Here is a 23896-nt window from a genome sequence, read left to right as displayed (position 1 = left end):
ATTGATGTACAATGTCTAGATCCATTTATTCTTACTAGGTATCCTTTGAATAGCATTTTGATTTGTAAATCATAAATTGCAAGACTTAGAACAGAATTCTAATGGAACTTTTATTCTAACTGATATGTGAATTTAAACCTTAGTGCATTTTAATTCAATTTTTAGCATGAGTATCCTGATCAATCTCATCTATATTGGAAACCATTATCAATAGTTTTTCTAGCCCATCAATATCATGATTCATGTAAAATTACTCAAGCAATATGAACTACATTCCTTTCTAATTTAATGAGGGGCACATAAAACATAGCTGAGCATATGTCAGTTAAGAGAAACCTACTTGAGTAGCACATATAAACGCTACAGAGAATGAGAATAATTGCCCTGATTATAATCATATGGGATTATACAGGAATACTGTAGTTTCACGTAGGAGGTAATTTATGCAGAAGAGATCAGAATAGAGATTAATGAAAGAATTATCTCAGGTGAGAGGAATACTGTGAGTAAAAGTTCGCAGGTGGGGGTGGGCAAATTCTAAACTAAGTAAATGAGAAATACCTAGCATAGCATATAGTACAAATTTGATGTTCAGTAAGTGATCACATCTATATGTTGATCTTATAATAAATTTATGCCTTCACCAGAATCACAATGGAATTTAGCCACCCTTAAAATGTTTCTACTTTTCAGCTTTCCTTTGTGTCTTAACTCTGCCAACTAATCCCTGCAGTTTGAGAACCTAATTTCTCCACAGAAATTGTTGCTACCAAACCACAGGCTGGGGTTTTGTAAGCAGACTGGGAGGCTTGTTAGAAGGGTTGGTGAGAGTAAGGCAGGAGTGGGGAACCTTTTTTCTGCCAAGGGCCATTTGGATATTTATAACATCATTCCCAGGCCATACAAAATTATCAACTTAAAAATTAGCTATGAAAAAAGCTCCTAGATTTATTGAATTTTGAGTCCCGTCTGTGGTTGCCTTGGCAGGACCAGACCAAATGATGAAGGGATGGGATTGCAGGAGAGAAACATAGCCTTGGCCTCTTAGGCTTTAAAAGTCCTGTCTTTCCTTAAACCACAAACATTTTGTTTATTTAGAATCAAATGTGGAGAAAGAACAGTTCTTTTCATGAAAACAGTCCTTGCATTGGAACAGACCTGAACAGGAACTTTGCTTCCAAACACTGGTGTGGTAGGTTGTTTGTTTCATTTTGGGCAATGTTTCTTCATTAGAAAGGTGGTATTCATAAAGAAAGGTGCATTAATTCAGATAGGGGAGGTCTATCTGAATGGGGAAATAATTTAAATAATAAACATTTTAGTTAAATGTAATGCTGTGAATATTACCTAAAGTCAGCAAATTACCTTAACCTCTCCTTCCTGCTGTTTCCTCATCTTTGAAAGAAGTTAGACCAGTTCTTTAAAGTCCCATCTAGCTTCAAAATTCTTAATTCTATTTTTCTAAAATAATAAGGAAGTGACTGTTAAATTTCCTGCTTTAATAAACAAATAATTTCATCTGTAGAACAGCAGAAACCAATGTTGGGCGGGTATCTCTCATTTTAATTGCATAGATAAATGTTTACTTCTATAGTGTCTAGCACAGTGGGAGTTTATTATTCCTTGATTTGAATGTGTTAAGGTACTCAGTGACTATTGATTTAGGCATTCAAGAATATTGTCTGCTCTCAGAGAGGTTAAGTGTTAGTTTATCCTCCAGACTCCCATTATATTTCATAGTCACTGCATTTAAGAAACAGTTACAAAATAAAACTACACTGAACAATAAGCTTGAATCACCTGTATTACCAGGAGTGGGCACACCTGGATCCTTGGGGACTACAAGAGGACAAAGCTTTTGTAACCACAGAAACACCCTCTTCTTCCTACTCCTTTGTCCTACACAATCCTATGTCAATGATCTTACATTTTTCTTTAAAGAAAAGAAGTGAAAATTCATGCTTTTGAACATTTCATCATTATCCCAGGGCACATAGGAAAACCCCACAACAGAGTACTTACCTTATTTTCTTCTTTCCTTCCCCCTCCAGGTTAGACACTCCATGGGGGCAAGGATCATTATCCATGACCTAGTCCAGTGTCTGAAACATGGAGGGTTCTCCAAAAATGTTAATTCAATAAACATGTAAATAGATTTAGTTGTTCTAAGAGAGCTAGAGATGTAGTCGGTAAAGAAAGGAAAGAGCTGTTAATTCTACTTTCAGACTCAAGGGAACTACATAGTGATTTCTCTGTTAAGAGCCATTCTTAAGATCGTCCAATAAAAGTGCCCACTGAGACACCAAGACTGCTGTAGCAGTGATTAGTTGGCAGGAAGTCAGAGAAGCAGCAGCTAATATAAAATAAACCTGAATAAATAGGGCTGACAGTTACTAAGTGCTGAGCAGTTTACATAGTTTATCTCCTAGATTTCATTATCAAAATATCATGAATGGAGAATCCCAGACTTTAAAGGATTAAGTCCCTTGCTGGACATCACAGAGCTAAAAAGTGAAGGAGCTGGGATACAAAGCCAGTTTTGTTTGTTTGTTTGTTTGTTTGTTTGTTTGTTTGTTTTTGAGAGTATTACAGATGTGGGGGCAGGAAGAGATTAACCAAAGAATTTATAAGCATATATGCATAGCGCATGGATACAGACAATAGACAAGTGAAGGCCTGGGATGGGGTGGGAGATGGGTGGAGGGGGAAAATGGGGGACATAAAGCCAGGTTTTATAGTTTATTGATATTTAGAGAGAGAAAGGGAAAGGGAGAGAAAAACATCTATATGAGAGCATAACGTCAATGGGCTGCCTCCTGCATGCCCCCTACCAGGGATCTGGGATGGAGCCCACAACCTTTTGGTGCACAGGATGACACCCAACCAACTGAGCCACACCAGCCAGGGCTTATTGAAATTCTTGTATGTCTGACAATCACTCTTCAGTTATAAATTCCCTTTTGGAACTTATTTTATCTTTAAGCACTTTTGGTGCTCTATTTTACTTAATATTTTCCATGTAAAGCCAATGTTACCTAATTTGAATAGCAAAGTGGTCAAAATATATTCTGTTATTACCAAAAAGAAATATCTCAGGCCCCTCTTAGGCATGGTGCTGTACTATATCATATTATGTTGTGATATATTATTATATGTCACAAGAGTTAAAAACAGAAACAGAAGCAGCAACCTTATAGACAAGAGAGAGTTCAAAGTAAAACAAAAAGTATTTGTAAGGACTCTTTTGTGACAAGTGCCCCAGAATCTCTTCAGTACTACGTAAGTTGGCCAGTGAGAAAGGAGAATTAAATCTTCTCTGTTTCTTGTCCCTAAACCTAGAATGTGCCTTTATGGTACTTTGTAAAGGATCTATTAGAGTGCCTCACTTATTAATAGGAAGTGACATATCAAGCCTCTGTTCGTTTTACTCTTCCTCTGTCTAAAATTGTCTGTGTGTGTTAGATATGGGAATGGGAATGGGTTTGATGGTGTATTTCTCTGCTAGGGCTGTCAAAACAAAATGTCACAGACTGGGTGGCTTAAACAAGAGAAAGACTTGAAGTCCAAGATCAAGATGTCAGAAGGGTGGGTTTCTCCCAAGGCCTCTCCTCTCGGCGTGCAGGTGGCTACCTTCCCGTCACGTCCTCACAGGGCCTTTTCACTGTGTTGTGTGCATCACTGGTTCCCTCTCTCTCTCTCTCTCTTCTTATAAGGACATCAGCCATATTAGATCAAGGCTCCACCTCTATGACTTCATTAAAACTTAATTACCTACTTAAAAGCCCTATTTGCAAATAAAGCACATTTTGGATTAGGACTTAATCATAAATTGGGGGGGGGCAGAATTCAGTCTATAACAAGGGGCATTTTGTGAAAACCTCTGGTCTCAAACTTTTTAAGACAGGTCAACTCATTTTCTAAAATAGTAAGTTTAAAAAAAAGGTAAGTTAAATTACAAAGTTTTTGCAGTGGGTATATACTATATATTATATCATATAATCTTATGATATATATATCATAAAATTTGCCATTTTAACCATTTAAGTGTACAATTCAGTAGCATTAAGTACATTCACAATCTAGTTAAACCATCACCAATATTCATTTCCAAAACTTTCATCATCCCAAACAAAAACTCTGTAATCATTAAGCAATATGTCCTCATTCCCTACTCTCCCAGCTCCTGGTATTTCTAATTTATTTTATGTCTCTATGAATTTGCCTCTCCTGATATTTCTTGAACTGCAAGGGACCTGGCAGACCAGGTACCTCTTGGTACGGGTGAAGCACTTAGACGAGCTAGTTTGCTCAGATTTACATGCCTGCTTAATGGAAAGCAGTCTCAAACTTAAGTTTCCTGACTGCCTGGCTCTTCTACTAAAATGTTTGCCATCTTTAGAATGAGATTTGAAGCTGCACTGTCCACTACAGTAGCCACTAGTCACATATGGCCATCGAGCACTTGAAATGTGGCTTGTTTGAATTGAGATGTGCAGTGATTGTAAAATGTGCACAGATTTTGAAGTCTTAGTGTGAAAAAGTAACAAAATATCTCATGAATAATTTTTATATTGGTTACATTTGAAATAATAATACTTTGTACATATTGGGTTCAATAATCTATATTATTAAAATTAGTTTTACCTGTTTCTTTTTTTAAAATGATTACTTGAAAACTTAAATATATATCTTACAATATATTTCTATTGAACAGCTCTGGTCTGAGGATTTATATTAAGACACAGCCTCTTCCTTTAACTCTTTCACGTCCTCTCCTATGTCTACCCCCAATATACAGGGTGGGGCAGGGGGTGGGTACAGGATGAAGGGGGTCAATGGGGAAAAAGGGAGGCATCTGTGATACTTTCAACAATAAAGATAAATTTTTTTTAAAGTAAGTTTAAAGTTGTAAGTACACAAAACACAGAGTTTATTCATGTATTATTATTTATCAATTATTGTATTATTTTCCATACAAACAACTGTAAACTTACCTTTGTCCCACCCTGTATAAACTCTATTCTCTAGAACTATATATCAGTGAAAAAAGGTCAGGAGTATTCAAAGTTAACCAAACTCTCAAAAGTGGTTTGTCCAATCATAATATTGGTTAAAAATTAAAACAAATAAAATACTTGGGAAGGCCTTGGATGTTTAGCACAACATTCCTTTGAGACAAAGAATGTTTAACAAACATTAAGGTTGTTTCTGCTGCAAATAACAGGAAGAAAACAGAACAAGCTTAAATAAGAAAGACAGGTTCTGTAAGGGTAATGGAGCGGTCGAAGAAACTCAAAGACAAGGATGCAGCTGGGCACAGACACAGACCAGAACTGGGCCTGGAGCAGCACAGGGGACTCAGTGAGCCCTTTCTCTCCCCATCTCATCTCTGTGATGCACACTGGCTTTTTTGGATCCCAGTACAGACGATGATGATGATGATGACGACGACGACAACAACGACTACAATAAGAAACAACAGACAGTAAACACTTAGTATCTGCCAGGCACTGTGCAAAGCACTTTATATGCATTAGCTCATTGGATCCTCGTTAAATACTCATTCAATGTATTTTTTTTCCGCTTAGCAGATAAGGAAATTGAAGTATAGACTTACCCAAAGCCAAGATTAGAGTAAAGTGATTGGGTGATTAACAATTTGTCACATAAATTCTTATTGTAAAGGATGGTTACCAACAAGAATGTCCAATTTGCATCTCCTAAAATAACAGCATATACTTCATAGGGCTGCTGTGAGGATTAAGTGAAATACGTTGTGTAGATCTTTGTAGAGTTCCTCATACAGAGCATGTGCTCTGTGGGTGTCAGTCGGCGGTGTTATTGTTGCTGTCTTCTTTGTTCAAAAGAGCAGCTGAACTGAGACTAGGATCTTCATCTTGATTTCAAGTTATCAATGCAGGGATTTAGATTTTTAGGACACAATTCAGACCTAATCAACTGTTTCCAGGAGGAAATAGTTTTTCAGTCAGAGATGGCTCCCTGGGGATCTATCCCTATGAATTAGGGACAGGAAGGAAAAGTATTGGGAGACAGGCTACCATTCAAAGTAATATATGCTATAATCTTTCAAAGGAATGAGTAAACATTATTCTGGCACCAAATATCACCATCCCATTTTATTTACTAAACCACTTCAGCAAGTTAGAAGTAGCACTGAAAGCAGACTTGTATATTCTGAGTTCCCAAATAAGTCATTTCTTTTATGGGCTATGCTAATTAGCAATTTTTAAACTACATAAAAACAAACTTATAATGGATTAAAGAAAATGTGGTTTATTTTTCTCATATAACCAAGAGTTTGGAGACAGGGCTAGCATTTCTGAGGCTCTCTTAGACCTTCTCAAGGTTGCAAGATGGCTTCACCCAGGCAGCAACTGTTGGGGTGTCTGCTATGAAGGCATATAAATAATTGACTTCAAAAGGAACATAACATTTAGTGGACATCATAAACAGAGCTCTATCTAATCCAGTATCTAAAAATGTTATACCATAGTATTAGGAGAATACATTATAAGGGAAATCACAAATTACAGTGGTGTTTGTGTTCCCTCATAATTTCAGCCTATCAATTTCACCACAGAGAAGGGTGCATCAAGATTTTCATGCTCAGAAATCTACTGTGGACTTTACCCCGAGTCAGAACCAGAAGTGAAGGTGGTGGCTAATTTCTTGAAAAGAAATATCAACCATATTAAAGCTTACATCATGATGCATTCCTACTTCCAGAAGATAGTGTTCCCATATTCCTATAACAGAAGCAAAAGCAAGGACCATGAGGAACTGGTAAGTGCTGCTTAATTATTTTTATCATTAGCATTTCAGAAATAAAATAATATTTAGTTCAAGAATCAAAAACTCCTCTACAGTTCTGGCCTAACTCTACAGGAGTAACCCAGGATAAAAGTTCATTGAAGGACTGTAAAAAACAGGGTCTTACCCTGAGGACATGAACTTCAGGCCAGCAGATGGGCTCTTTAAGAAAAAAATCAGACCCTCACTGAAGGTCAGGAGGGAACCATTCCACTGGGATGTGATCTACATGTAAAGTTACATAAGCAAGGACCAGGACAAGAGTTTTTGGAATTATGCATCTGCTTTTTGGTCCCTAGCTTTCTGCAATAGTCACCACAGATTAAGTCTCAGCACAACACTCATCAATTTGATACTAGCATTAGGAATTGTTTGCATGCTGACATCCCTAACCCCCAAGGGTCCTATTAAAAGTATCTCCAATTGCAGCACTGAGACAAGAACAGCTCTCCCCCCTACTTTTTGGAATGTATTAGACAAACACAGTAAAAGTAAAGAAAAGGGAATGATAAATTGCTATGATGACAAGGAACAGATATGATTTCAGCCAAACATTGAAAGATAGGATTTCCATAGATGGACAGGGAAGGGAAGACCTTCCAAGCTGAGAGATGGTGTTTCCCACAGGAAGTGTGTTCAGGAGATTGTGAGAGTGCCAAAGTGTAGGCCGATACCATCAGAAAGTAGATGAGGTCAGCTTGTGAAGATAAGGTAAGCTTATTTGAATGTTAGGATAAATTTGCATTTCATTCTGTAGACAGTGGGGCTCCATTCAAACTTTTATTTTGAACAAAGGAATGGCACGTAGTATCCACTGATATTTCTCCGGGTTATTCAAGAAAGTAACAGTGAATACCACCCAACTTCAGAAAAGATCTGGGTAAGCTAGAAACAAATGTAGTGGAACATGGGACTTAGTTATTATCCTGCTTCATACCAGAGACAATACCTTTTTTGTTGTATGAGTCTTAGGAAATTATTAGACATTTTACAAAAGAGTAAAATAGAGTTTCTGAGAATGAGAAGGGAATTGGATTTAAAGTTTGGTGATAATTTTGTCTAAGAATAAGATAACCCCAAGTTGTTTGCCTTTGAAATATAGTTATATTTCATTTTACAAAATAAATAAATTCCTATAAAAGGCTGGTGAGAATTAAGTTTTTCTTCAAATTAAATAAAATTTTCAAGGTATTGGAAGAGTCTATTTTTAGAGTCATCCAATTGTGATTTCCATAAAGCAAAAAAGCATCTTCTGAAGTTAATTTATTCTTCTTGATTTACCTTTGGGTAAATGCAGATTTTTCATATGTACAGTTTTTTCCAACTTTATTGAGATATAATTGACACATAAAATTGTGTAAATTTAAGGTGTACCATGCAATGACTTGATACACTTGTATGTTGTGAAATGATTACCACCATAAAATGAGTTAAACCATCTATCATCTCACATAATTACAATTTTTTCTTTTGTGTTGAGAACATGTAAGATCTACTCTTTAAGCAACTTTCAAGTATATATACAATATTATAGTCATCAGGCTGTAAATTAGTTCCCCAGGACTTTTTCTTCTTATAATTGGAAGTTTGTATCCTTTGACCAACATTTCCCCATTACCCCACCCCCAACTCCTGACCACCACCATCCTACTCTATATTTCTTCATATATATATAACTTGAGCCAATTAATATATGATTAGTTTTTTTAGAAACTTCTACCTGTCCTGTTTTAAAGCTTTACATTAACTGAAATTTCATATTCTATTGATTTCAGTCTCTACTGGCCAGTGAAGCAGTCCATACTATTGAGAGTATTAGTAAAGATACCAGACATACATATGACAGTGGCTCAGAAAGTTTATGTTAGTATTTCTTCTTAAGGTCTTAGAAAAATGTGAGGTACTAAAAAAAAATCTGTGTTTGTTTTTTCCATGTAGATTTAATTTTTCTAAATGGAATCTTTAAACAAAGTCACATGAAAAAAAATGGATTATAACAATTACAAATGGAAGCATAATAGCTATGACAGTACTGAGTAGGCTATATTAGCAAGTGAATATTTAAAAAGAAGACAAAATGATATTTAGGGAATATGCTCATTGCTATAGAGCAGGGATTAAAGAATTGGCATCACACTGGTTGAGTGAAACAGAAAAGGTCATAAAGGGTGAAAAGAATATGTAAGATGTCCAAGGTCACCATGTAAGGTTGTGCAGGTTGAACACTATACACATCTAGTGTATAACCATTACATTTTTTGCTTTTTAGTGACAGCCTGTGCCCAAGAGTATATATAGCACATAGCACAGTATAGTTGAATGTCTTTGGTTTCTATCAGAGTGATAAGAATATGTGTGTGGCAAACTCTTAACAAATGTTCTAAGTATTTATTGAGGGACTCCTTTGTACGCACAATGGGATAACAGACAGTGATTTTACTCTTTTGAAGCTTCAAGGGAAGATGGGAGAAGAGGAACAGAAAATAAACATTTAACCAAGTATTGGCAAATCATGACAGGTAGGTCATGTCCAGCCTACTGCTTGTTTTTGCATAGCCTGAGAACTAAGAATGGTTTTCCAGTTTTTTACATGGTAGAAAATAAAAAAGAAGATTTTGTGAACTTTGAAAATTATATGAAGTTCAAATTTTAGTGTCCCCAAATAAAGTTTTATTTGAACACAGCCACAATTATACATCTGTGGTCTATGATAGTTTCATGACAGTAGAGTTGAGTAGTTGTGACATAGACTGTGTTACCCACAATGCCTAAAATATTTACTAACTGGTCCTTTACAGAAAAAGTTTTCCATCACTGATGAATAAAATTAAAGGGTAAAATATAGTATAGTTCCATTGACAAGTAAGGACAGTAAAATTGGCTTATGGACTTGAGAATGACTGCAGGAGAGAGGCTACTTAGCTAAAGTTGCCTGGGAAGGTCTCTCTCTGTAGCTGACATTTCTGGGACACCTATCTGGGAAGCAGCTGCTAAACAAAGGTGGGGGAAAACCAGGAAGAGGGAATAGCATGTGAAAAGGCCTTGAGACAATATATTCAAAGTCCCAGAGTTTCCTTTAATAAGTGTGTTCTACAGGGTTATAAAAACACATTCATATTAATAATCACATTATATCGTTTTCAATAAATTGCTTGAGCACCAGATGCCTTATTAGTAGAAAGTCCAGAACTGGAAATTTTCTCTTCTTCCTCAGCAACCCAAAATTGACTCAAAAAAAACTGAGGCCAGATTGGTCCACATGATATATCTTTGTCTCTTGGTGTCACTGGTCCATTGCTGCCTTTTGTGACCCAGGTCCCGTTCTGTCACAGATAAACCCCACAACTTCCTTTCACAATTCAGAGCTCTCTTGATTTCCATCTTCTTTTCTACTATTGTTCCCCAAAGCATGACCATAGTGCCTCAGGGCTAGGGGAACTTATAGAGTAAACTTCCTCTTATGATGAAATCAGCCCATCTCCACACATTCATTCATTTGGACACATTTATGTGTATGTGCGTGTAAGCATAGGAAAATGGTTAGAATAAATTGCAAATATTGTAACTGTTGTCAGAAATATTTGCTGAATGAATAACTTAACTAATCCACTGTTGATGAGTATTTTTCAATATTAAAACAATGTTTCAGTAAACACATTTGTATTCATTCAAGTATAAGTATTATAAATAAGCAAAAATGATCACTTTGCATATTATATGATTGCCTACATGGAAAACAGTAGAAAATTAACCAAAAATATTAGTCACAATTAAAAAGTTGAGTGAGGCCCAACTGGGTGTAGCTCAGTGGTTGAGTGTCGACCTAGGATCCAGGCGATTGGGATTTGATTTCCATTCAGGGCACATGCCCGGGTTGCAGGCTCGATCTCCAGTCGGGAGCATGCAGGAAGCAGCCGATCAATGACTCTCATCATTGATGTTCCTATCTCTCTCTCTCCCTCTCCTTTCCTCTCTCTGAAATCAATAAAGAGATATTTTTTTAAAAAAAAGTTGAGTAAGGTGGCCGACTATGAACTAAATACATACAACTCTATAGCTTTCTTATATACCGAAAATAATCAGGTAGAAAATAAAATGAAAAAAAGGTCTTACTTTTTCTATACATGTACATATATATATGTGCACACATATTACATATAGATACAAACATATATGTGGATTCATTGTTAAATATATATATATGCATGTACAAACACAAATCTATATACTCTATATATTTTTTAACCTAGAAAATTTTACTGGTGTACATAAAAGAAGATAAACAAGAGGAGAAACCTGCCATGTTTTTGAGTGGGAAAGCAACATAAAAAAATGGGTCAGTTGTTCTAAATTAATTTGTGTATAAATCCCAATGAACACTCAAATGATCCTGAACTTCATTTGAAAGAATACATTTAGTAGAAGAGCTTGTAGAATTCTGAAAAATAAGACTAATAAGAGAAAATTTGCCCCAACCAAGTATTAAAATACATTAGAAACTTCAAATATATAAGATGTAGTATCTCATGAAGAAGGCATTTCTAATCAGTTAAGAATGTTAGATTATTCAATTAATTGGGTTGAGAAACCTGATGTTACTTAGAAAAAAATAACTGGATTACTAACATGTCTTTCTCTAAAATAAATTCCAGATAGATAAAATATTTTTATATAAAAACCCTGTCATAAACCAAGTTGAAAACTAAATAACCAAATAAGAAGAAAATATTCTCCCCATATTACACAGGGTTAAATAACAACACTAATGTTCCTTTTATAAACAATCTATAAATTGAACCAAATAAGAATATGAGTAAGACAATTGATAAAAATGTATATAAACATAGACAATAAATATACAAGCAAAACATTCAATTCACCAGTAATAAAAGAAACATAAAGCGAGACAATTTGATATTATTTTTTTCACCCATAAAATTGCCAGAAATGCAAAATTCCACAATAATGTGGGAGGGAAAAGTGGGCATAGTCATACCTTGCTAGTGCAGGTATAAATTGGTAAATTCTTTTGAAAGCTATTTGGCAACATGTAGAATAATTGTAAAAAGTACATACCCTTATGTTAGCAATCTAGAAATAATATTCTAAAGGAACAAAGAAGCAATTATGTATAAACAAGGTTGTTAATTGTAAAGTTGTTTATGTTACTTAGAAATTAGGGAAAAAATCTAAAGTTTTCCAAATAAATTTTTAAATTAATTTACATCCAGCTTTACAGTGCAATGCTATGAGTTAAAGATGATTTGATTTGAACTCATCAATACATAAAGCTGGTCACCACAGGTATTATGTTATAAAACAGAATGTATAGAATGACCTTATTTATATAGGAAAAAAATTAACTTAGAAAATTTTAAAAATTAAGTTAACTTTTTTTTTTTTTTTTTTTTGGTTAAAGCCTTCACTGAAAAGGGGTGGGTGGGGGGAAGCACTAAAACATTAATGGTGATTATCACTTCTTGGTAAAGTTATAATTTTTATTTTCTTCCTTAACCTGTTTTCCATCAACCTCCATTTTCTACCAGAAATGTATATTACTTAATAATCAGAAAAATGCAAAGCAATTTTCAATTTTAGGGAGAAAAAACACTTTGTTAGTTAACTTGAAACATCTGTATTTCAAAAAGTAATTTCTCTTTTCTTCTATAGACCTAGCTCCTGGAGGTCCAGATGACTGGATCTATGACTTGGGCATCAAATATTCCTTTACAATTGAACTTCGAGATACAGGAAAATATGGATTCTTGCTGCCAAAGCTTTTCATCGAACCCCCTTGCAGAGAAGCTCTTTGCCACTGTCTCTAAAATAGCTTGGCATGTCATCAAGAATGTTTAATGCTCTTGATTTTTTCACTCTGCTCCCACATTTTAATTTAGCGATTCCAAGACCAAATCATTGTACCAGTTTTTTTAAAGTTTTATCAATAGTTTTGACAAAAGGTTTTCCTATTCCTTGGTTTTGTCAAAGAACAAAATAAATGTAGTAAATAAATTCACATTTTCTCCTCCCCCCCCCCCCTTTTCTTTTTAACTTATGAGAAGCTAGGTACTGGTTTTTTATTATTATTATTCACGACGTTTGACTAACCATCTCAAGCAATTTTAATAATTAGTTTAATGCAAATCATTGGACCCTAAACAACAAAAAGAAAGGTTTTTCAGAAGTACGTTAAATATTTTTGCTGCACATTTTCAACAAATTTCTGCTTGTGCCCTAAAAACACAACCGTGCGGTCCGTTTGTTCCACAGGAAAAGACAATGAATGGCCCAGAAAGTGGAAGGGTGTCAGGAAGGACAAACACCTTCCTGTCGCCCTCCAGCTCAGCGTTCATTAAACTTTGTAGATCGAATGAATGTATTTACTTTCGACAACAAATGTGGCATTTACCACAGCCGTTTATTGCAAGAATTTATGTAATAAAAGTGTGAAACTCTTCCTCTTAAAGTCACTTTTAATTGGGAACTTGAGCTTGAGAAGTTCTAAGCTCCGGGTCTCCCCTGCAGAGATCTCACGCAGAGCTGGTTCCGACTGCGCCCCGCCGCGTGAGGACGGAGGGCGTGCCCACAAAGGGGCGGTGCCTGCGCGCTGACGACTAATTTGGCAGCCGGAAGCTGCCTAGGCCTGTAGAGGAACAGGGCAAACCCTCAACTTCCGGCGGCATTTTGAGGCGATCCTCTTCGCGGCCTGGAAGTGTTTTCGTTGCATTTTCTTATTCCCCAGCCTCCCTTCGTTGTTTTCCTCTCTACGTCCCAGTCTCGCTTGATCCTGGCGAAGCGGCTGGCGAGTTCCGCTTCTCAGCCGCCCCCGGGATCCCTCGCTAGCCGAGGGCCGGTTCCCGGGAGCCGCTCGCGCACCTCCTTCTCCTTGTCGTCGTCCTCCCGGGGCCAGGCGCGGGGACAGAGGGTCGCATCCCCCCATCCTCGGAGCGGTGGCGGCGGTGACGCCTCCGCAGTGTGCTTGCGAAGGGAGCTTGGGGAGGAGGTAAGCTTGAATTGTGTGAATTGGTGGGAGTATCGGGGTCCCGGGGAGGCGGTGGTTGGGCTGACACGGTGTGGGAAGGCCCGGAGTAGGCTCCGTCCCCGCCTGGCACACGCCAGGATTTTGAGCTCCTTGAGCATCCCTCTCTCAACTCTGCGACAGCTCCCTGTGCTCAGGCCTCGTTTCTCGCCCTCGTTCGGGTTCTGCGAGTTTGTCTAAGGGGACCGGGACATTGAGATGAAAGGCTTAATCATTACCATTTGAGGTGGGCTTGGGAACCCTTGCGTGGTATTCGCATTTGAATGCAGTGAAAGGCTGTACGAATACGGTTTTAGGTTTAGAAGCTTCCTTTTTACGCATTCCAGACCTGTTCGGGGAAAGTATCTTGCTTTTGGTTGTATTTGGTCTTTCTTAATTCCTGGCAGCAGTAACTTAACGACTTAAGCCCTCGGAGTTGAGGAGTGCTGCTTTATCATCTTCACATTCCCTCGGTAGTAGGTAGTTTTGGCAACTATGTCAGAAACCGGGAAGGGGGAATGAAAGGAGAGGTTCTGATGTTTGTCATTATCTGATGTTTGAAAAAAGTTATGTAGCTGCAAAATTATTTGGAGTTGATAGTACTTAAATGATATTGGTAGGATCTTGTCTCTAGAGCTTAGTCAAGCTATTCTGTTATTTTGCGAGGTTTTCAGATAATTTGAACTACTTTGAAAATTAGGGGCATATGCAGTCTCTTCAGGTTTTTGGTTTTGTGAAGAAATAATTTACAAAGTTTGGAAGTGATCTCCACACCTCAAGTTTTCAAAGTTCATGATAATGTTGCAGTAAATCTAAATATGCTTATGCAGTACAGTCCACACATAATTAGCAGAGTCTAGTTCTGTAATAATTGAAATTACTATATTTAGTACCTATGCGAAAATATTTTGGAGAGTTTTGTGAACATAATCTATAGATTTTCAAACAATTTCCAATTTCTTAGATTGTAACATGACAATTTCAACAAGAGACTGAGAATGTTGATGCAGGTATGTAGCAACTTGTGTCTGTAAAAATAGTTGCATGGTGAAACTAAGTGTGTGGATCTGGTAAGATCCAGTTTGATCACATACATGCCTTTTACTGGCTTCCTAATTATTGATGATTTGAAATGAACGTTTATTGCATATTTTAAGATATGCAAATTCATCCAATTTCCATATCTGTAAACTAACAAGTGGGTGTTGTTTTTACTTCAGTACAAGTTATCAGTGTTAATTTGTATTATAATATGCATTGACATTTACATATAGAAAGCAAAGTTTAACATACATTTATTTGAAGAATTGGTTTTCAGTGCAGGTTGGTTTCCCTATCTCCCCCAAACCTCACTCTCCTTGTCATATAGAGTTAGAACTGTTTCAGCAGATATTTAGTAGCAGTTGAAACATTAACTGTTGTTGATATATAAAGTGTCTTTTCTTCTTTTTTTTTTTTTAGTAGTTTTGTATGTTGCAGTTCTGTTTACTTTATAGTAGTTACCTACCAGCATGGGATTTTTTCTGTGCATAGTCTTTTTAACAAATTTTTTTTCTGCAAAGTGCAACAGTATTGCCTTGTTCATATTTGTGTAGTCATGTTAGTTCTGCCAGTTTTGTTCAGAATTCAGTTTGGAATTGTTTTAGTCTATTTACATATAAGCAATCTGCAAGATTGTTTTAGAAAGTTCTTTTAAAAAAATTCTTGCAGACTGCATCAAATAAACCTAACTTTTTTCTCTCAAAATTATGAAATACAAATATGAAGGGACCTCATTTTTAACATAACCTTTTTTTATTTTAGAACTGCAGTGGATAGGGGTTTATTCTACTACCAGTTAGTACATTTATGTAGTTTTAGTTGGTTAGTTATTTGACAGTTTACTAATACTATGCTGCTGCTCATCAGATTATGCTTTCATTTTTGCTACCAGAAGGTGAGACCTCAAAAAGGTTTAGTTAAGGATTGAGGTGAGCATACTAGAACTGATACATGTTTTATTGACAAGATTTCAGTGATTAGGCCTCAGAAATAACTGTTTTTTTGGTTTTTTTTTAAGTAATCTTTATTGATTTCAGAGAGGGGAAAGGAGAGGAAGAGAGAGAGAGAGATCAATGGTGAGAGAGTCATTGATCGGCTGCCTAGCCGGCAACCCAGGCATGTGCCCTGACCAGGAATCGAATCGCTATCGCCTGGATCCTAGGTTGACGCTCAACCGCTGAGCCACAACAGGGCGGGCAGAAATAATTGTTTAAAAAGAAGCTGCTGTATATTTTTTCTTTCTCAGTCAAATTTATAGTATGAATTACAAACATTATAGTATGTTTGTAAGTTTTTTGAGGGGTAGACCGTTCCCATATATTAAGACCCTTTTTTGTTGTGTCTTAATGATTCAGACTTTGTGCCCTATCTTTCTTTTGCAATTGGAAAAATACAACTTCTGATCTTTATTAACTCTGAAAATGGAGAGGAGAAATAGGAAATAACTCAGTACACTTTCACCAGTGTCACTCTGGCTTTGATAATGCGGGTGTTTGGGAAAGACATGATGTGAAGGGTGATGGCAACTTAAAACCAAAGAAAAATTTGAAAACAAAACTGGAGAGAAAACCTTCAAAGTCTCTTAGCTAAGGAAGACTAATATTTGCATTTTTATCTTAATATTTCTTACTTTTCTCATATGCTCTGATGCTCTGAAGTATTTACTTATTGAAGCCTATTTAGATATTTATTGAAAAAGCTCCCCCCCACCCCCGTCAGATTTGCATTTTATTCTGTTGTGGTATTTATCTTCCTTTGTAGGCCCAAATTTTTATTTTGAGAATTCTAATTAAATCACAAAGTTGGTGATATAGTTTCAAATTAATTTATTGCTATATATAAGTAAATGCTTTCCTAGTGCATTTTAGATTATGTGTATATATTTAGACAAATGGGATAGAAAGTAGTATATTTTGTATTCTTTGCAAGCATAAAACATTTTATCTATGCAAATTCATGAATGTTTCAGTAATAATATTTAGATAACTTGTTATTGTTGACTACTGATGGAAGTTCCTAGCTAGATAGATCAGAAGAATTCCTCTTTCTTTCAACTAGAAAACTCCACTTCCTACTTTTCCCCTTATTGTTTCAGTTGTTTTTGGGGTTTTAAGTCTAGTACCTTCCTGTAGGCTAGACCTGGTACTCAAACTCATTGCCATTTAGGGCAAGGTCTGACACTGTTGGACTCTGAGAAAAGAGGAGAATAAACACATCTTTACCTCGTTGCTATTCTTCCTTAAGTTGGTAGACTCAACAGTAGCTAGAAGTAAAATTCCTGGGATAAATAGTATGTAGGTGAATCTTGAGTAGTTCTTTATGTCACTTGTAAAAGCAACTTTATGTCTATATATGAGTGAAGGAACTTTTTTAGTGGCAAGAATACAAGGAGAGGAGCAATATGGAATCATTAGTCTTCACTTGATTGTCTTTGACATAGCAGTCCAAACCCTTTGAAATCTTCAGAGCTCACATTAGGGATCTGGAGTTGGAAAGAAGCTTCAAGACTGTCCTTTCCAGCACGTCAGGGGAGAAGAGTGCTGATCCAAGCAACAGCTTACAGAGCAGGAGGAGAAACAAGAGTTAATACCTGGAGCCCTCAGAAAAACAAGAAGGGAGATGATAGATGACCAGTGTTACAAGTATAATAATAAATAGCTTGTTGCCCCAACTGTGGAAAACACTACCATTGACTCTTTTGGAGGAGGGTATATTGGAAGTGAGGGCATATTGGGAATAGGCATTTTGAGGACAGAACTAACATTTTAATTGATAGTGGAGAGGAAAAATGTAAGGTTAGGGTTAGTTTTTCTTTGAGAGAATGTAGTGGGATGCTGTGCCTCCTTTCCAAGTTCCAGATAACTAATAATAGCTAATAAGGAACTTTTAAAACTCATTTGATTTTAAGTTTAACAAATGCTTTTAAAATTAGTGAATGAGCATTACAGTGTAATCTATATATTAATATTTATAGTAACATAATGAAACTTTAAAACTGTGTTTTTCTCACTTTTCCTATATATTTTGTGATATATTTACTTACTCAAATTCTGCTCACTTATAAATTGTAAAATAGTAGTTTTCTCAGTTAAAGCTCTACATTTTCTACATCTTTCTCATCTCCACTCATGTTGGATTTTAGTACTTTATGTTAAGTAAATCAAATGGTCATAAGAGATTTTACCAACTTTTCCTCTGTAAATTCACATTTGGGCTGAGAATGAGCCTAAGAAAAGTTAAATCAAAGATTGTCTTATAATACTAACTCTATTATGTAAGGTTCACTGTATAGTTTCTTACTTAAAGAACAGTTGACATTTTATGTCGCAGCAGATACTTGTTTCTTTATGTGACACTACGCTAATTTTTTATAATTTGTAATTTAAAGTTATTTTCTAACAAATCACTAAAAATTAATTGTAGTTAAACTATTAAAATAATGATTACATTTTATATTAAAGAATATATTAAATTTTTCCAATTTAAAACTACTGTATTGTATTATATCATAGTTTCCTCTTGGTTCATTTGTCAAATATTGTACTTATTCTTTGGGTCCTTTTAAAATGTGACCTGAAAAGAAGTATCTAACTGAACCAAAACATTGTTAATAATTTTTTTTAGTGTTGATTTGGTACTACCATGATTTAATTTTCTTTCAAGTGAAGTGCAGTTACTTTGAAACACATTAAAAGAACATTTGTGGCCCAGCCGGGCGTGGCTCAGAGGTTGAGCATTGACCTAGGATCCAGGCGATCGGGGTTCCATTCCCAGTCAGGGCACATGCCCGGGTTGTGGGCTGCAGCTGATCAATGACTCTCTCATCATTGACGTTTCTATCTCTCTCTCTCCCTCTTCTTTCCTCTCTCTGAAATCAATAAAGATATATTTTAAAAAAACAAGAAAGAAAAAAAAAACATTTGTGAACTTTATAGAGACCAGTTCATACCAAATAGAACTTTTACTTTTTTAGCTTCCGTTGTTCATTCTAGTAACTAATTTTGACTACTAATAAGATTTCAACTAATATTTAGATGGTATAAAGTGTAATATTGTTAAATTCTTTTTTCTTTCTCTTAAGCAGTTCCTGTAGTAGTGTAATCTTTAGGTTATTTATGGTCTAGAATTCAGTATTGTTTTCTAACGTATATCATAGAACTGTTTTCTGATCTTTTCATTTCCAATTGAATTACCTGATTACATACTTGGATAGTTTTCTATTATAGTTTTAGTTTTTAATATTTACTTTCGTAAAATATATTTATGATTAGTCTTTCTTTTACTAGCAATGGTAAAATAGCTGGTTTATTACTTTTAGCACCTTTAACTTTTATGTCAATGTAGTATAGACTGTAGAAACACCTTTACTTTTTCTAGTTCTGTAGCCTGTTCTGTTTTGTTTTTTGTTTTTTTAAAAGATGTCTTTATTGATTTCAGAGAGAGGACGGGAGAGGGAGAGAGTAGAAGCATCAGTAATGAGAGTCATTGATTAGCTGCCTCCTGCATTCCCCATACTGGGGAATTGAGCCTGCAACCCCAGCATGTGCCCTGGCAGGGAATAGAACCCCAATCTCTTGGATCATAGATTGATGCTCAACTGCTGAGCCAGGCTGGCTGGGCGGCCTTTCTGTTTTGAAAGACAGTCATCAACATTGAGAGAGATTTTTTTGTATTATTGGAAAATACATATCCTTGATTGCTGTTTTCTTGGCTACTGTAAGACAAAGAAAATATTTAAATAGTATTCCTTTTTCTCCCAAGTTGATCTTTAGAACATAACTAATATCACTTAAATTGTATAAAACTAAACTTCTACGATCAATAAAACTCTCACCTGATTTTGTTTTGCCATTTTTTGACATAGCTTTCTTTTCCAGATAACCAAGTAATGGAAAATGATAGTACAGCTTTTCTTTAAAAGATAGTTACTAAATATTGAAACGACCTGCATAAGGAACTTAGAAACTAATTGTTTTATGGTGTGTTTTCTGAGGTTGAATGTACTATGAAAACTTAGCTATGTAAGTAGAATCTTACTCATTTCACTCTGCAGAAGAGGTAAAATTATAGCCAACAGATTTCAAAGTTATAAATTGACTTATAAAGTGTGTCTTAGGAGATAACTTCTGTTTACCTTTATTTACATGTGACCTCTCCTATTCTTTTGTTTTCTCCCTGAGAAAAATCCCGTGTATTATCTACAGTTTTATCTACTTGCAAGTTATGGGCTCAGTTATTTCATATTGAAGAATTTTACAGTTTTGTCTTTATCTCCCTCCCTCTCTCTCTTTCTCTTTCTCTCTCTCTCTCTCTTTTGTTAAAGTAGTACAAAATGTCAAAAATTAGAAGGAAAGTCACAGTGGAAAATACAAAGACCATATCTGAAAGCACATCCCGACGACCCAGTGTATTTGAGAGGCTTGGACCCAGCACTGGCAGTACAGCAGAGGTGAGTTGTCACTAGTACAGTCATAGGGCTTCTCTTGCAGTCCTATTCTTGAAATACTGATTTGTATCATAAAGGTGAGCTGGTTGTTGTAGGAATGTTCAGTAAATTTTTAAGTGTGTTTCATGAAAAGACTTGAAAAGGGTTGATAGGGTTTGTAGATTTTTCTTTTTTTTTTCCCTCTGATGTTTTTATTATTTGGGGAGTAATGTATATCTCAGGTTAGCTGGAATTTTGATAGCATTTGTTTTAACTTTGTTCCACTAGCATCTTTTGTCCAGAAATAAATATGAATAAATATGAAATTTACATAGTAATATCTGTCTCTTAGACACAGTGCCGTAACTGGCTGAAGACTGGCAACTGCCTCTATGGAAACACATGTAGATTCGTACATGGCCTTTCACCCCGTGGTAAAGGTTATAGCAGCAATTACAGAAGGTAAATTGAGAACTTTGAATTGTTCATATACAATTAGAAGATGGCTTTTATAGTTTATCTAATATAAAAATCTGAAATAAAACCATATGTTTGGTCAGATTTTCTATTTTGGTAGTAGTCTTACTGATATGTAGTCAGAGATCGACAAGATCTTTTTAGTTGTTAAATTCAAGATTAATAAAATGTTTGTTTTAAAATTAACTTATTTGTTCAATATTTACTTGTTTTGACAATAGATCTTGTTTCTAATATATGTATGGCTTACCTCCCCTCTCCCAATTATGTATTAAACTGCTGCTTAAGACAGAATTTTATTAAAATTTAAATAGGATATAATTTTAGCTTTTTAAGATGTTCTAAACTTAAATCTTAATGACAAAAAATAATCTAATGCAAGCTCTGAAGGTTAAAATGCATTTGCCGAATCCTTATCACAGTGTGTTAATGTAAATGAAAATATGTATTTATATGAGAATAAATGTACCTATTTAGAACATTATATTATTGTCTTTAATGAAGGCAAAACTAAATCTTTCCTAATAAAGACCTTTTATTTTTCCTTTTGGTTCCCTTATGATGATTTTGTTATGGTGTTTAAAAATGTAGCTTACATAAAGATTGTCACAGAAAGAGTTTAAACTTGATTGGCAAAGAAATAATTTACCTAGTTTTAAAATTGTGCGTGCTGATTGCTTTGGCTACAGGAATAGTATCAAAATTGAACATTAGCATTTGAAGATTTTTTTTTTAATTGAGTGAATTTTTTTGTGTGTTATAGATTTTGAAGTTTAGTAGAATTTAAAATTTAAACCTTCTGTTCACTTAAATGTTGTGTATTTTTGTTTACTTGTGATGCTGAATATTGTCTCATTTGTATTTAGATTGTCATTTGTCTTTTCTGTTGTTGAGGTGAAATTAGTCTTCATAAGTTTAATTACCTGTATAAACACATACCTAGGAAACTATTTCAATAATTTTAATGTTTTGTTTTTATTATTACTATACTTAGGTGTTCTTTAGGATAGAAACAAGTTTATAATAAATTTTTGTTATATTCAGGAAACCAGAACACACAAAAATTTACATGTACATCAGAACTATAATTTAAAGGATTTATGTACTGATAAATTCTATTTTTAAGTTCAGCGTTAACTATTAAAACATTTAATACAGATCTATAAAATATAAATGTGTAAATGTTCATGAGATCCTGTAAAGTGAATTAACTGAAATTATTTCTTCATTAACGATGTGATTTGTATTAATGATTAATAAACTAAAGAAATTGATTTGATTGATCAACTGTTACTTGAAATAGATGTGAATATGTGATTTGTTTTTATCTTTTAAAAATATTATACTTTGATGGCTAAAGAGAGGCATATTCTTTAACTTTTTTAAAGATGTTCTAGGACTATTCTTTAAAGGTAGTATGTTTTCTAGCTCTGCTTTGTTTTTCTTACTTAGTAATGGTGTGAAATAATTGAACAGCCATTTATCAAATTTCCAATTTAAATTATGAAGACCTACCAGTGTTTGAATATAAACATGTGTATTTTTCCTTAATTAAAAAATTCCAGAGCAGAATATAAAATCACTGTCTAAAATATTGCTATGAATCCTTTATTTTTATTATAAAATAATTTTAAATTTAAGAAAAGTTACAAGAATAGCACAAACTCCTCTATTTAACTTTGATTCTCAAGATGCATAAAGTATTTTCTCAGTTGTTAATGTTGCATCCAACCACATATACGTGTAGATGGTAATACTATTGCTTCTAGATTAATTTTGCAATGTTGTGGTTTAAAACTTTATCTTTCTACTTTTTTATTTTCAATTATAACTAATACAGGGTGGGGCAAAGGTAGGTTTACGGTTGTGAGTACTCAAAACACAGTTTATTCTTGTATTATTATTAATTATTGTAATATCCATATGAACAACTCTAAACCTACTTTTGTCACACCCTGTATATTAATGTGATTAATAGAAAACAAATTAAGCTGTTAATTACTGATTGTTTTTTTCTCAGCTCACATATAGTTGCTTATTCATATTACCAGTACCTGCCACCCCATGGAATTTTAAAGTATACATTTTGATTGGTATTGGGAGAAAGCTTGTAAGTGATGCTCATATGTGTTTTTATTTATCTTTATTGTTGAACGTATTATAGATGTCCCTCTTTTTTCCCCCCATTAGCCCCCTCCACCCAGCATATGTTAGTGTTAAGCTGAAACTAATTATTTTTTCTGAAATTTAGGAGCCATGGACAGTTAGAAAAATTATAGAGATTTGTGAGTTTATTTCTGCAAATATATTCTTATATAATGATATATAAATATAGATTTTTGCTGTTTTGTTTTGGGTTTTGTTTTGTTTTGTTTTCAAAGGTCACCAGAAAGACCTACGGGGGATCTTAGAGAAAGAATGAAGAACAAACGCCAAGATGTAGACACTGAGTCCCAGAAACGAAATACAGAGGATTCCTCCTCACCTGTTAGGGTAGGAATGAATTTCCCAAAGTAAAGTTAAATTTCAGTAGAGACGTTTTATTTATGTTTCATTTAATTTCTTTTATTTTTTTATTATATTTTGAATATGACTTTACTGATTTCAGGGAGAGGAAGAAAAATAGAAGCATCAATGATGAGACAGTCATTGATCAGATGCCTCCTGCACGCCCCCTGTTGGGGATTGAGCCCACAAGCCCGGGCATGTGCCCTGACCTGAATCGAACCTTGATAGGTCAATGCTCAACCACAGAGCCATGCCAGCTGGGCTTATGTTCCATTTTAAATATTATCTTGTGTGGCAAATGTGTGATATTGCATTATAATGTTCTATTTAGATAATGTAATGTAGAGGGGAAAAGTCCTGTGGCAAAACTCATAATTCTGATTGTTTCACTTCTTGGTGGTAGTTAAGATGAAGGAAATTCGTTGGTAGAGCTCAAGCTGAACTTCTTAAGGTTTCTTTACCTTGGTGGACATCATGAATATCTAAACATATTCTTAAGTTTTCATAGTTCAGCCAGCCATCATATCCTGCCTGCTTCCGAGAATGACTGAAGTGTCTTAAAATAGAGTACTTTTAAATTAAAACAATGGAAGCAG

At 34.9% G+C, this 23896-nt stretch overlaps 2 protein-coding genes across 8 annotated transcripts in view; both read left to right on the top strand.

Moving 5' to 3' along the window:
- CPB2 (carboxypeptidase B2) overlaps positions 1–12687 on the top strand; it is a 30813-nt gene extending 18126 nt beyond the window's left edge. Inside the window, 5 exon segments of the mRNA XM_016219528.2 lie at positions 1099–1192; positions 6602–6804; positions 8607–8694; positions 12502–12638; positions 12640–12687. Of these exon segments, the coding sequence (XP_016075014.2) occupies positions 1099–1192; positions 6602–6804; positions 8607–8694; positions 12502–12638; positions 12640–12687 (570 nt within the window).
- An 845-nt stretch (positions 12688–13532) lies between these two features.
- Positions 13533–23896, top strand: part of ZC3H13 (zinc finger CCCH-type containing 13) — an 86598-nt gene continuing 76234 nt past the window's right edge. For 5 of the 7 annotated variants that reach the window (XM_016219533.2, XM_016219531.2, XM_087814359.1 and 2 more), the window contains exons 1-4: positions 13533–13834; positions 20214–20339; positions 20668–20777; positions 23174–23285. In XM_016219533.2, the coding sequence (XP_016075019.2) occupies positions 20223–20339; positions 20668–20777; positions 23174–23285 (339 nt within the window). In that variant the 5' untranslated portion in view covers positions 13533–13834; positions 20214–20222. Of the gene's footprint in view, positions 13835–20213; positions 20340–20667; positions 20778–23173; positions 23286–23896 lie in introns of those variants that run through there. The other 2 variants (XM_016219530.2, XM_087814360.1) reach the window with 2 other exon arrangements.

Source organism: Miniopterus natalensis, chromosome 2, assembly GCF_054644295.1.
Source record: "Miniopterus natalensis isolate mMinNat1 chromosome 2, mMinNat1.hap1, whole genome shotgun sequence".
NCBI lineage: Eukaryota > Metazoa > Chordata > Mammalia > Chiroptera > Miniopteridae > Miniopterus > Miniopterus natalensis.
The sequence above is the reverse complement of the archived record's forward strand: the minus strand, read 5'-3'. Positions and strand labels throughout refer to the sequence as shown.